The sequence below is a fragment of the Cladophialophora bantiana genome (genome assembly GCF_000835475.1).
Source record: "Cladophialophora bantiana CBS 173.52 unplaced genomic scaffold supercont1.6, whole genome shotgun sequence".
Lineage (NCBI taxonomy): Eukaryota > Fungi > Ascomycota > Eurotiomycetes > Chaetothyriales > Herpotrichiellaceae > Cladophialophora > Cladophialophora bantiana.
The window spans coordinates 678440-691025 of NW_015971580.1; the positions used below are offsets into that span (position 1 = coordinate 678440).

Sequence of the window (12586 nt, forward strand, 5' to 3'; positions counted from 1 at the left end):
ATGGGGATGGGAACCGTGCGCCTCACGAGGCTATGCACTGGCCATGCTCGGTACAAGGCGCTTGGGTGTTACAATACGACTTTGAGTAGGGGCTGCAATCAATACACTTGGTACGAGGTACAGGACTAGGAATCTAGCACTTGAGCTTCTGTCCTGAATGCTCCGTACGAGGGATGCTCAAATCGCATGGAGGTTCGCGTGTCCTCGGTACAGCGTACCTTGAACAGCCCTCCGCCCAACCGTCCGCCCTTAGCCGATACCCACAAAGCCACCTCGAGTGGCGACTGCTAGTTAAACGACTACAGGTGACTACCACCCTTACGGGAAGGTGGCTGGCTGCGACTGGGGCTTGAATGATGGATCATGGCATCCCCTCTGCCCAAGACTCTTGAATGAGGGCACTAAAGGGTGGTTTCTATTACATCCAGTTAATCGTTGACGGTTGTTTATGCGGCTGGCAAGGGCCAAGTAACCGCCATCCGAAATCTTTTTGCCGACTCAGCCATTCGCATTGCGGCCTCTCTGTGCTGTCTGTACTCTTCGTCGTCCGCAATTCCAGCATTCATACCCTGTACACCAGACACCCAAACCACTCTCGATCTGCCTTGGGCAATCATACCGCCATCACCGCTTCGTTATTTGGGTCATATTGCTGCTGCAATGATCCCGCCCATCCGTGCGCGCAGCAAGCTGCGATAGTCCACCTGCGCTCCATGGGCAGGTGACTGAATGTCGACTTCTACACCTCCCAATGGCCGAGCTGCCAGCGACGATGCCGGAGAACGAGAGCACCCGGATCCCAATCACCTGTCTCTGCCTACCTTTCACTCCGTCCGCGAATCTGCCAACGAGCGAGAGGGTCGGGGGACAAGGACCGAGTCAACTGCTTCAGGTTCTGCCAGTCATCGAAGTAGAAGTCGCAATCCCGACCCTCGACCTTCCCGATTACTAGAGCGTCTTTCCTTTGGCGGTAGCAGTGCTCAAAGTGACGGGGACTCCAAGAGCAAAGAGAAGGAAAAAGCAAAGGAAAACGACGCTCCCCGCCGCAATGTCTCTCGACGTTCTGGTGGCTTTCTTCTCGAGCCCGTCTCCAATTCCAAACGGCTCTCTCGCGGATCACTCGCCCCTGCTCGAGAGGATTCAGAAGCAAAACGGAATAGCGGCGACTCAGAATTGGCGCTCGTGAAGAGAAGGCACAGAACCAATGGCCACTCCAACTCGTCCTTCAAAAGTTCTCCACTTGCCAGCGAGGTCAAGCAGGATCCCATCATCCATAACTATCCCAGCTCGGAGCAGCTTGTCCCTGGCACTGACGTTCGACGGTCTCTGTCGTCCTCGCATAATAACCCTCGGTTCGCGGGCAGTCCGGCGTCAACCTCGCGTAACCTGGAAGTGCAAAGAGCGCCCGTGGCCAGGGTTGGCTTCGACAATGACCCTGCCCAGATTGTCAATATGGCCTTGAGTTTAAGTGAAGGTCGACGTCGCCTCGCTTCGGGGAGGAGATATGTCTCAACCGAACAGGGCGAACGCCGTGTCGTCTCCGCCGCGTCAACCACAAATCCGAGCAATACCGTCCGGAGAAAAAGCATCGCGCCCTTTCTCGCGACAAATCGTCCGTTCTCGCAGAGTGGCTCTCCCAAAAGGAACGCTTCGGCCAAATACCGTGACCCAAACGGGCCAACGACGACGACCCCTGTCGATGTATCTGTTACTGAGGTGGACCCCAATCTTGACGTCGACCCGGATTTCGCTGACCAGATCTCGCCGGCCACTGCAGCCCGAGTTGAAAAGGCAAAGGCATACTTTGAACTCGCACATGAGCATCGACGCCTTCTTCCACATCTGCCCCCCATACGAAAACCAGGGAGTCACGTCCGGTCGACAGGTCCAGAAGCAATGCAAAAGGCGTACAATCCTTTACAGTACGTCCGAAATCGCAAGCTCCGCATTTGGGAAAAGACGCCAATCGATAGCGAGGTGGATGGGTGGCATGATGTTCAGAAGGTCAGGGCATGGGTCGATGCCGTGGTTTCAAGTCACCCAGACACCCAGCACGACTCTTTGGAGTGTGTCCGTTTACCTCCGCTCGATCTGCGTACAGTGGACACCGACAGAGAAGATCCCGATGATTCGCCAGATGACCCAAAGAGTTCAGTGTTGTCTCGTGTACCAGACCAACTTCATCCCAAGCCAACTCGTCCACGCTCTGACTGGGTAACTCATCCGGCCGACTTGATAGCCGATGCATATTGGTTGGAGCAAGGCCTGAACAAGACGAAAATCCAAGATCGAGACAACAATTTGATCTATCCCCCGAGTACTCATTTCACGTTCTCGGGTTGGCGCAACCAAGCACCCCTCAATGTGCCAACTAGCTTGCAGCGATCCTCTCCACCCCCGGAGTCCCATGACGGTTCGTTTCAAGAGACGCCTTCATCAGCCCTGCCTGAGTTGCCGACGTTTAGGTCAGCTCATCATCCACACAAAAGTGGGCGCCATGGCCGCCGCAGAGACATTATCAGAGATTCTGTTCAAGGCATGGGTGGTAGCAGCTCTAGAGAACGCTCTCGAATGCGCAAGAAGCTGTTTCAGGACAGCAGCGATTCGGAATATTCGGCCTCGACGTCTCCAGATGATGCGGGGGTTGAACGCGGTCGCAAACGACTGCGGCGAAAGAGGCAAGAAACCCCTCTTAACGACGGTCTGGACAAGCGAGGTAGTCACTCGCTGCCAAAGCAGTCGCCGCAGGCATTTGGACACGGTCACGGCGACTCAAGTCAGGGTTCCTCTGCCCCAACGTCGAAAAGAACTTCAATCGATCATACTGGTCTCAATAAGCTTTTCAAAGTTGACAGTCTCAAAAAATCTTCCCCCTTGACTCGGTCACGGAATAGACAGGATTCATCTCGGCCTCGACCGGTGCAGGTCCCGGTCCGTTCAAGCCTCGAGCACGAACGGCAACCTCGCGCATCTACAGAATATGACACTACCACCGCTCCGAATTCCCCTAACGGAGTTGAATGGCCTAGTATTGCCATCAACCTTTCTCCGCCTCCCAGTAGACCGAGTTCGCCCTCCAAGAAACCGATGTCTACCATCTTACATCCTTTCCACCGCAAGTCTCACAAGGGACAAATCAGCACAACTGACTTCGCACATGTTCCACCAGTGCAATCGATTCACGGACCTGAAACAGACAAACACATTGATAGCCCCGATTCTCGTGGCCAAAGCCCCATGACCAGGACCGTCAGTTCACTGTCCAAAAATCAAACGAACTCGACAGAGGCAGACGAAGTGACCCCACAATCGTCCATTGAGCACAGACACAGTACAGCGAGCAGAGTCAGCACGCGGTCAACTACCAATGCAGGAAATGACCATTCCAGGATTCGGGCGATGTTCAAAGGAGGTCGCATAGCAGAAATCGTCGGAAATGAGGTTTCTCGAGTAGGAGACTTTATCTGGAAACGTGATGTCCCGATAATATACCGGCACAGAGGCTCGGCCTCTGAAGGTAGTATTCGATCCTACGAAGGGTCTGACTCAGAGAGAGAGCATCATCACCATCAGCAAAACGGGACGATTCTCAGAACACCTCCGCACCTTGCACGCTCAAGATCATCCACCATCTCAAGTACGAAAAGCGACCATGTCTCGCCCGTCATCACCAAGACAAGTAACTCTGGAAATGATCGTCCTCGATACAACAATCCTAATCTGCCCAGTTTCACATCGCCTTTCCAAAAAGATCGCGAACGACAAGAGAAGAGGCAAGGGTTTCTGGCGCCAGATGACGCGGCCACAAGGAGTGATGCTACTGACCACATCTCTCGTCTGGCTGCTCAGCGTCGCTCGGCCTCACATTCGCCACGACTTGCTGCCCTCCCTAAACTTGATACTGGAGCACCCCCTACACCAAATGACTTGGGTCGACGGAAGAGCTACGGGTTTAGCGCAGCTCTGGATTTGAGCAGATCGCGAGACGCATCCGATCAGCTGAATTCTGTCATCGGCCCGGTCACGGGTCTGAGTGGCCTCCGCACTGCCAAATCTACCGGCGATCTTTCAAAGGTGGGCGGATCCGAGATAAGTCAAGAAGACGGCGAGCCTCAAGACGTGACATGGCGCGATATTGAACGAGCACAGGTCCTCCTATATACTTCAACTGTCAAAGCTCGAGAAATTGGACGTCGAGCGGAAGATTCAGGTGAAGAACTGCCGCCATTCCTTCTCGAAAGCCTTACCCCGGAGAACAAAGCCTTGCATTCTGCGAAACCTTTACGGGTGAAGAAACGAGAACGACACATCATCGCAGCACAGAACATCATGAAAACGCTGGAGGGCCACTCCTCAACCTTCAATAAGAAACTACATTCATTCACCACCTCGCTTATACCCGCTCTGCACAGCCAACTCCAAATCCTCGAAGATCAGGTGGAAAACACCATGACCCCGCAAGTACGAATAACAGCGGATTCGGCTGGCGAATTGAGCATGAAGCTTTCCACAACTAGTACGCTTGCCGTCAAAGAACTCAACGACTCCATTGAAGTCGCTTTTCGCCGGAAGCGGAGAGGCCCGATCAGGCTGTTCCGCAAGCTGTGGTTTGCCGGCATTGAGTGGACCGTCGTTGGGCTGCTTTGGCTCATCTGGGCTGTCGTCTCGGTAGTGAGATTTGCGTTGGGAACGGGCAGGTGCGTGATTAAGGGAGTGAGATGGCTGCTTTGGATTGATTGATGGGCCGGGAGATTTTGGCAACCATCGAGGGTGAAATGCGCAACCAATCTGCCTCTTTGGGTGAGAATATATGTAAGTTGTTGACTAAGTCACGAGATATCTGAGATGAGGGAAAGCTCGGAACTATCCCTGGGTCATGTCAAGGAGTGATGCTTCTGTTCCTTGGAACCAGCGAGGCGTTTGGGATCACACCCCCTGGGGGAGACGAAATGGCTCGTACTCGTGGGCAAAATTTTGTTGGACACCGGAGGACCTTTTTTTTGGCCGGCTACGACATCATCTTCATACAGTTTGGTATAGCTTTTTAATTCACGGAACGGGATGGGAAAGCAAAAGGAACTATACAAACATAATGAGCGTTTCCTTGGAACCATTTGGCATTGAGAGGCCCGTAGGATAAGACGGAAGCTAGTGAACGGGCCATCGATTTCACGTTTCTGTGGCTGCGAAATACATATGTATACACAAACTTGCCTCTTACTCACTTGTTCGTCCTGTCACCCTTCCCTCCCTGTCTTGCCTTGCGTGTCCATTCCATTCTTTCCCCGTTCCGCCACGTCTATCATCCCTTCCAACAGCGTCAACTGGAAATCAACCAACCCTCAAGCACTGCAACCGGGCTTCCGTCTCAATGACATCTAGCGCCTGTCTGACTTCAAGCACCTTCCTCACATCCCCCAACCAATCTCTGCTCAAAACCTTGGCCCACCCCGTCAGAGAATTCATTTCCCTCGCTGCACCATCGAGGTCTCCTTCTTCCAGCATTGTCTCCGTCCGCGTAAGGATGCTCTCCACGTCGTTACCCGTGGGTTGCCCATGCTTCTTAAAGAGCACGTTCGAGAGAACTAACGAAGCGGCGTGCGATGCGATACCCGCGTTCTCGGGTAGGAGTGATGCTTTCCTCACTTCATGTGCGACGCGACGGAAGCGGTCGATTAATTGCGGCTGGGAAGGGATTCCCTTTTGGTATGATGAGGGATTTATGGACGCAATGGCCGCATCGACGATCGGATCGCCATCGGCGCAGAGTTTGAGGGCAGCCAATTCGCGCACAAATGCGCGAGGTTTTGCGTCTGAGGCTGCGCTTGCATCAAGAGCAGAACGGACGGCGTCCACGGCCACTTGCAATTTCTGAGTTGCAAGATTGGAATCGATCACGCCGTTCCAATTTGATGTGAGTTCTGTAAGATTGTCGATGTTAGTGCTGAGATCAGAGAGCTTGCTTAATCTCCCTTGACGCTCGGATTCCACCAGGTCTTTGATCTGCGCGACAAAGTCACGTTTCAGCTCGATTGCTTGCTCGGCCAGTTCGTTCTTGAGTCTCTGTTCCGCCAGCTCAGTGCTTCGCTGGACCTCGGTCTTCACCTTCTCTTCATACAGCTGTGCAAGACGGGCTCGTTCAGTCTCGAATTCCTCGCGATAGCGGGCGTCATCCTCTGCCTGAGCAGTCTCGATCCTCTTCAGGAGCTGTTTGGCACCTTCGTCGAATTCTCTGTGGGCTTGCGCGATACGCTCCTCAGCGGCCTTGCGTTCTGCGTCACGCAGAGTGGTTATCTTGCTGGCGACCTGTTCGAGTGATTCTTTCGCCTTGGCCATGGGGGCGGAGTATTTGTTGGCGGCGTCGGCAGAATCGGAGTTCACAACTGTGATGAGATCATTGACGATTTTGACGAGTTCTTGTACCACGGGTTCTTCGGCGTTGGGCACTGTGAGGGGTGAGATATGTGTGACTGGTGGGATAGCAGGTGTTCTTGAATCAGTTGTCGAAGGGGTAGAAGACACTTCCGGAGAAGCACCTTGCGCGGACAGTGGTTGAGGAGTCTCAGTTGGCTTTCCTTCCTGTTTTGCTGCCGCGCTTTTCTTTGCGGTTTCAACCGAGACACTTCTCTCTTTTGGCGTAGCGCTGTGAGAATCCTGTGTAGCGTCGGTGGCAGCCTTCGGTGTCACGGATTGGTTGGCATCCAAGGCACTCATGTGTTTGCCCTTTTGCGTGACATCGCTACCTTTCTGTTCCGGTTCTTCGACGGGTCGCCATGACAGTCCAGATTTCTGGGGGATTGTGGTTACCTTGCTGTCCTCTGGCCTTGCCTCTGGTCGAGGGGTCCTCGTGACATTATGCCTTGCGTGCGGAAATCTCTTCTGGAATGATTTCTCCTCAAAGTAGAGGACTGCGTCCTCTCCGAAAGGGATGTACTCGGTGAAGAAATCGTGGAAATTGTCGTTCCTCAATGCATAGAAGACAGCTCCTCCGTACGTGAGGGCACTTAAGGCAAGCAGGTACAGTAGCAAACGAAATCGGGAGGATCTTTTCCGGGGAGTGGGTGGCTTTTGAGAAGGAGGTGGAGGAGGAGGTTCGGCTGGGCTGACAGACGAGGGGGTCGTGGGAGGAGCTGTCTGAGTCTTGGTCGGGCTCGGAGGCGCGAGGGGGACGTTCTGCGGAGGAATGGTGGAGTTTGAAGAAGGTGAAGACGGTGTAGCAGGCGTGGGCGTGGATGTTTGAGGAGCTGGACTTCCGGGACCTCCAGGGCCCAAAGGAACCTCTGTCTTGACCGGAGCAGCGCTAGACTGGCTGCCTGGCATGAATGCTGGATCCGAGCTCAAGATCGAGTCTTTCTTGTCTGCAAATGTCCTCCGCTGAAGACCTGATGTCAGTTGCGCGAGCTTCTCACCTTCGAATCTGAAAACTTCGAGACGTACCTGGGACAAGGCAGCTTGGGCAAGCAATTGCCGGCGCACAGAGGCGCCAACAGGCCTCGCTAAACGCAGCATCGTATACTGCGCCGCCCTTCCCGGGCCCTTTTCTGAACGACTGTAGAGTACGAAGTTGGTGATCGAGGCTGTTGAAGTTTTATTGCGAAGCTCCAATCGATCTCCGAAGCTCAGGTACCGCCGCTTTTATGGAAAGCCCAACCGTCAAACACGTGACCCCACCAGGGGAAAACACCCCTTGATTGCAGCCTTGTGAACAGAAGCCTCTCTATTGCTACATGGACGCAATTCTTGTTCGTCTTTCTATGTCCCAGTTTTCCTGAGTTTTGTATTCTAGACCTTAACGCCACACTAAAGAGCACAACAGCCATGAGCTAATGGTCGACATTGCGCCGTTAGCTCATCTTTTGCCGGCTTTTTCCAGCTTCCTCCGCTTTCTTCGCAGTTTCTCGGCCTCTTCATCTCGTCTGTTGTTTGAGTATTGCATCTTCTCGTATAGTTTGCGCTTCTTATTGCTCATCATCATCTTTTGACGCTCAATTTCTTCCTCTTTTCGAGACCGTTCCGTTTGTCGGGCTTTGAGGGCCTTGGCTTTCTGGTCTGTTCCGTTCGAGCTCGATTTGACAGGGCGGCCAGCCGCTTCTGCTTCGAGTTCCTTCTGGTGTTGGGTGTCCTCGTCCAGGTCAGACTCCTCAGAGACAGCATCGTCGAAGCCGGCGAAGGTATCTTCCTCATCTTCGGCTTGCTCTTCCGATTCGTCATCCGAGGGCGCGACATCCATGTCGTATGCGTCGATTTCATCATCGTCATCATCAAGCTTGTCCTCTTCCTCCCGATCTTGTCCCTGGCCAGTAGGTCGAGTCGGCTCTTCTTGCTCTTGCTCATCCTCACTTTCCCCGGCAGCCGCTGCATCAGCCTCCCCTTCCGGCTCCTGTTCCTCTAAGGTTGCCCTTGGATCATATTGGCCGTTGACGGGCTTAACCCACGGGCTCAAGTGGGGAGGCAGAGTCTCTCCGGGCGCATACAAATCGGTCCGCAGCAGTTTACCCTCGTTTACACAATCCCATATCCACTGCGGCTGGATATAGATTCTTCCAGGCATGATATACCCGGGTTTGACAGCCTGAACATTTTGATCTTTCGAGCCTTCTTGGCCCTGGATGGAAGGCAATGTTTGCGACGGAGCAGGCCTGTCGACAATTTGATGCGTAATCCTGGGATCTCTTTCATCGTGGGTAAATGCACCCTCGCCTAGTACGGCATCCCATCCCACTCGTTTACAACCAAACGCTCTCAGTAGAAACTCGATGGGATGACGAGGGGCCTCACGAGAAATGAAAAATGTGAAATCCGAGAACAAGTGCGCTGCCTCATCGCCGGTCAGGCCAGGCTGCGGTAGAATGTCGCCTTCTGGTGCGGCGGGGTTGAAGGTGTCAATGGCGTCAGTTTGCACTTGTTCCTCGGCTTGCTCATCCTGCTCGACGTCCTCTTGGGCCGGAGTTTCTCGGGCAATCTTATCAATTTGAGCCTGGACCGCCTCTGTATTTCCATTTTGTGCATGGCCATTAGCCGGTGTGTTCTGTTCTTCCTGTCGATTAATCCCGCCAGCTATTCCGCGACCCTCCAGAGTGAATGCCGCTAGCTCTGCTCCTCGTTCGTCGGACACCACGTCGAACTTAGGTGGATACACGAGACCGATTGAAGTATAGAGTCTGTAGTTGACAAAGCCCAGCAGTGTACAATAGAACTCCACAAACGTGCCCATTATCCTGTAATCCACGTCTTGTGTCACCCGCTGTACAAACTTGTAGGGGACCAGCCACATTATATCTTGGCCCTGAATCGTCGCTTGGTAGTAGATGCCTTTGATAGACAAGAAGGACTTTTGTAGGGAATTCGTGGCAATAAGGTAATGTTCGAACTCGTGGCAGAGGCGTTGACAGCGCGAAATGACCTTGGCCGGGACTTCGGTGGTGGACGGGAGGTTTGCGAACAACGACAGCAATGACAAGGCATCATCGAGGTCCCGTAGAGCATCAACAAATGTCGGATATCGTTCTCGCACGATGTGGTCCAATTTGATTTTGGGCATGCGATGTTTTTCTAACCGCACCGCATCTTGCACTTCGTTTCGCCCGAGAGATCTGGCAATCTTCTTCTCGAGGGCTTTCTGTTCACGAAACTTGGCTAGCAACGGTTCGTGGAGGAGGTATTGGATGTCTTTGGTGTAGTAGAACGTTGTCGAGTGGGTGGCCGACTTGCTTGCCTTTTTGACATTCCTAGGTTCGCGAGGGTAGATGCCCTTGAAAATGCAGAGCCTCCGAAAGTCAGGCAAGGATATCTGCAGTTTGCGCACAGCTTGCGTTCGAGTAATGTAGTTCTTCGTCTGGCCAGCCTGGCCCTTTTTCTTTTGTTTCGCCATATTGGGCTGCTGCGAGGTGCAAAGCGTAGAGGGATTGAGAGGCTCTTCTCTTGGAGAGCGCAAGAGAGCGCACAAGGAAAAAAAGTCAAGATTGAAGATGTGGAGAAAGCAAACGCCGGTGTTTTGCCGATATCCACTAACCACATCAGGCTGCGGCCAATTCGGCCACCTTGGAACTTCAAACTTCACTCAGCCTCGACCTCCTTTTTTTCACGACCGTCGACACGCCAGCAAGCCAATGTGGTCGACCAGAGAGTGCATCTTATAACAAGAATGGCAATATCGCTGGACCGCAAGACGGCGGCGATATATGCCGGCGCGATTCTGCTGCGCCTTGTCATCTTCCTAGCCTTCCCCGACATTCCCAATTTCCTGACGGCGAGAGTCGAAATATCAACCCCGATTTCAAGCTTCCAGAGACTTCAGGAAGGCCTGTTTCTCTATCAGCATGGATTGTCGCCTTACGATGGCGGTGTCTTTCACCAAGCACCGTTGCTACTGGTCCTCTTTGAGATATTACCCTCCCCGCTGATCTTCGTTGGGCTAGATGTCTTGAATGCGGCCTCCTTGCAAGGAATCGCGGAGGAACTACGCGTCCCTACCTCTCGATTTCAAAAATTGGACGGGTCCCTGATTGCCGCAGCTTATCTCTTCAATCCATTTACCATCTTGTCATGTCTTGGGAGAAGCACCAGCATCTTCACCAATGCCGCTATTATCCAAGCTGTCTTGAACGCTCAGTCAGGAAATGCAGTTCGAGCTATGTTTGGGCTCGCGATTGGGAGTTATTTGTCAATGTATCCGGCTTTACTTCTTCCACCCACCCTTCTCATGATTCACAAGAGCAACCGATCCGCGTCCGTCGTGGCCCCGATCATTTCCTATGCCGCGGGACTCGCTGCGCTCCTTGCTATGACGCCCATCCTGACCAGCGGGTTCTGGGACTTCCTGGCCTCGTGTTATGGAGTTCAAATAACGGTCCCCGATCTGACACCGAATGTGGGGTTGTGGTGGTACTTCTTCATCGAGATATTCGATTCCTTCCGAGATTTCTTTATTGGCGTCTTCTGGTTGCACTTGGTGGGATATGTGGGAGGCATGACCCTTCGACTTCAAAGCCAACCGCTTTTCGTCATCACCAGTTTGCTGGGTCTGTTTGCCATCTTCAAGCCATACCCGAGCATCGCGGACGTCTCGCTATATCTTGGATTTCTGCCAATGTACCAACACGTGCTTCCACGTGAGTATGTCCTTGCAAGTTCGTCATCTTGTACTGACAATCCCAGTCACTCGCTACACCTTTATAGCAGCATCAGTACTGCTCTATTCGACCTTGCTGGGACCTGCATTCCACTATTTGTGGATATACGCCGGATCCGGGAATGCCAACTTTTTCTATGCCATCACGCTGGTCTGGAGTTTGGGATTGACCATTCTTGTGGGAGACACGTTGTTCGCTGTCATGCGCGATGAATGGGAGATGGAGAGACCTGAGATGAAGGGCAAAAGCGTACGCCAGATATGAAACCTCAATGGGATCATCGTTTCACTTGCTTCGAAAGAATGATGTGGCTCGGTTCTTTGACGGTGCCGTTTCTCAATTTGCGTGGACCGGGAGAGAAGTCGTCTTCTTCGTAACTCAGTTGAGTATACCAGCCAACAGCCCGACGATTTGCCCTGAAGGCAGTCAACATGATTTTGGTGATGCCAACGTTCTGGCCAATGACCTCGACGATCTTCATCAGTTTTTTGCCAATTCCTTTGCCTTGCCATTCAGGGGTGAAATGAATCTCGTAGACATAGAGCACCTCGTAACCATCTTCATAGGTTATCATGAAGGAGATGAAGCCGACAAGGTGGGAGGTACCATGAAAGAGAATAATATATTTCATGTCTGGCAGCTTCATCTCCTTCCTCTTCTTCGAGGTTGACCACTTTATCTCCGAGTTTTGGTAGTCCTGAGCACTGGTTTCCTCGATCAGTTTCAGGCATGCCTCCAACCATCCACTGGGCACGTTTGCAGCGTCTGCTTGCAGACTTGACAGCTCAAGTTCGGAGTGGCAGTTCCCCAGTTCGGTCATCAATTCAGGTGGTGCATACTTCGCAAAGAAGTCCGGCGCGGAGAGAGCATTGACTGTTTCGACCAGTTTTCTCTCCGCAATTGCCCGACCTTGCAATCTGCTCCTTAAGCTCCGCCGCTCTTGGTGCTGAGGATCTGCCATGTTGGGTGTGGCCCGCAGCGCTGATTTATAAACAACCTGGCTGGACATGCGCACGCGGTCTCCGAAGAAATATCGTAGCGCCAGCGGGATATTTGCTGCGCCGTAGTTGATGCCGAGGCTGCCCAGCACTTTGCCCACCAGCAGATTGATTGCGAAGTGCTACAATGTCCCTGTGTTCCTCCATACCACTATGACATCACGCAGATCTCCGTCTTTTCACACTTTGCACACTTTCAAAGCTTCTCGAGCTTCGCATGAAGTAATCGTTGAATATGCGAGGCACAGACTCGAACCAGTCAAACATCCTCCAAGTCTTGCCCGAAGCGGACACCCTTGTTCAATGTTATGGTTCCCAATGTGATTACGATCATCTATTGGTCATGATTTAATTGAGGAGGTCAAAGAGCATCACAGGACTAAGACTACCCATATTTTACTCTTTCCGCCGGCTGCACCACCAGCCTCCTCCCTCTCACAATGGCCTCCCTATATA

The 12586-nt window shown here is 52.8% G+C and overlaps 5 protein-coding genes across 5 annotated transcripts; 2 read left to right on the plus strand and 3 right to left on the minus strand.

The window, feature by feature from the left end:
* Nucleotides 1-729: 729 nt before the first annotated feature.
* On the plus strand, nucleotides 730-4740 carry Z519_04568 (uncharacterized protein; the record flags this gene model as incomplete). The annotated part of the gene is made up of 1 exon (XM_016762314.1): nucleotides 730-4740. One exon carries the CDS (start codon nucleotides 730-732, stop codon nucleotides 4738-4740), a length of 4011 nt encoding a protein of 1336 aa, XP_016621261.1.
* Nucleotides 4741-5331: 591 nt separating this feature from the next.
* On the minus strand, nucleotides 5332-7509 carry Z519_04569 (uncharacterized protein; the record flags this gene model as incomplete). The annotated part of the gene is made up of 2 exons (XM_016762315.1): nucleotides 5332-7374; nucleotides 7438-7509. 2 exons carry the CDS (start codon nucleotides 7507-7509, stop codon nucleotides 5332-5334), a joined length of 2115 nt encoding a protein of 704 aa, XP_016621262.1.
* Nucleotides 7510-7849: 340 nt separating this feature from the next.
* On the minus strand, nucleotides 7850-9871 carry Z519_04570 (uncharacterized protein; the record flags this gene model as incomplete). Its single annotated transcript, XM_016762316.1, has 1 exon — nucleotides 7850-9871. One exon carries the CDS (start codon nucleotides 9869-9871, stop codon nucleotides 7850-7852), a length of 2022 nt encoding a protein of 673 aa, XP_016621263.1.
* Nucleotides 9872-10144: 273 nt separating this feature from the next.
* Nucleotides 10145-11396, plus strand: Z519_04571 (uncharacterized protein; the record flags this gene model as incomplete). The annotated part of the gene is made up of 2 exons (XM_016762317.1): nucleotides 10145-11111; nucleotides 11158-11396. The coding sequence occupies 2 exons, from the start codon at nucleotides 10145-10147 to the stop codon at nucleotides 11394-11396; spliced, it is 1206 nt and encodes a 401-aa protein (XP_016621264.1).
* Nucleotides 11397-11409: 13 nt separating this feature from the next.
* Nucleotides 11410-12093, minus strand: Z519_04572 (uncharacterized protein; the record flags this gene model as incomplete). The annotated part of the gene is made up of 1 exon (XM_016762318.1): nucleotides 11410-12093. One exon carries the CDS (start codon nucleotides 12091-12093, stop codon nucleotides 11410-11412), a length of 684 nt encoding a protein of 227 aa, XP_016621265.1.
* Between the last annotated feature and the right edge of the window lie 493 nt (nucleotides 12094-12586).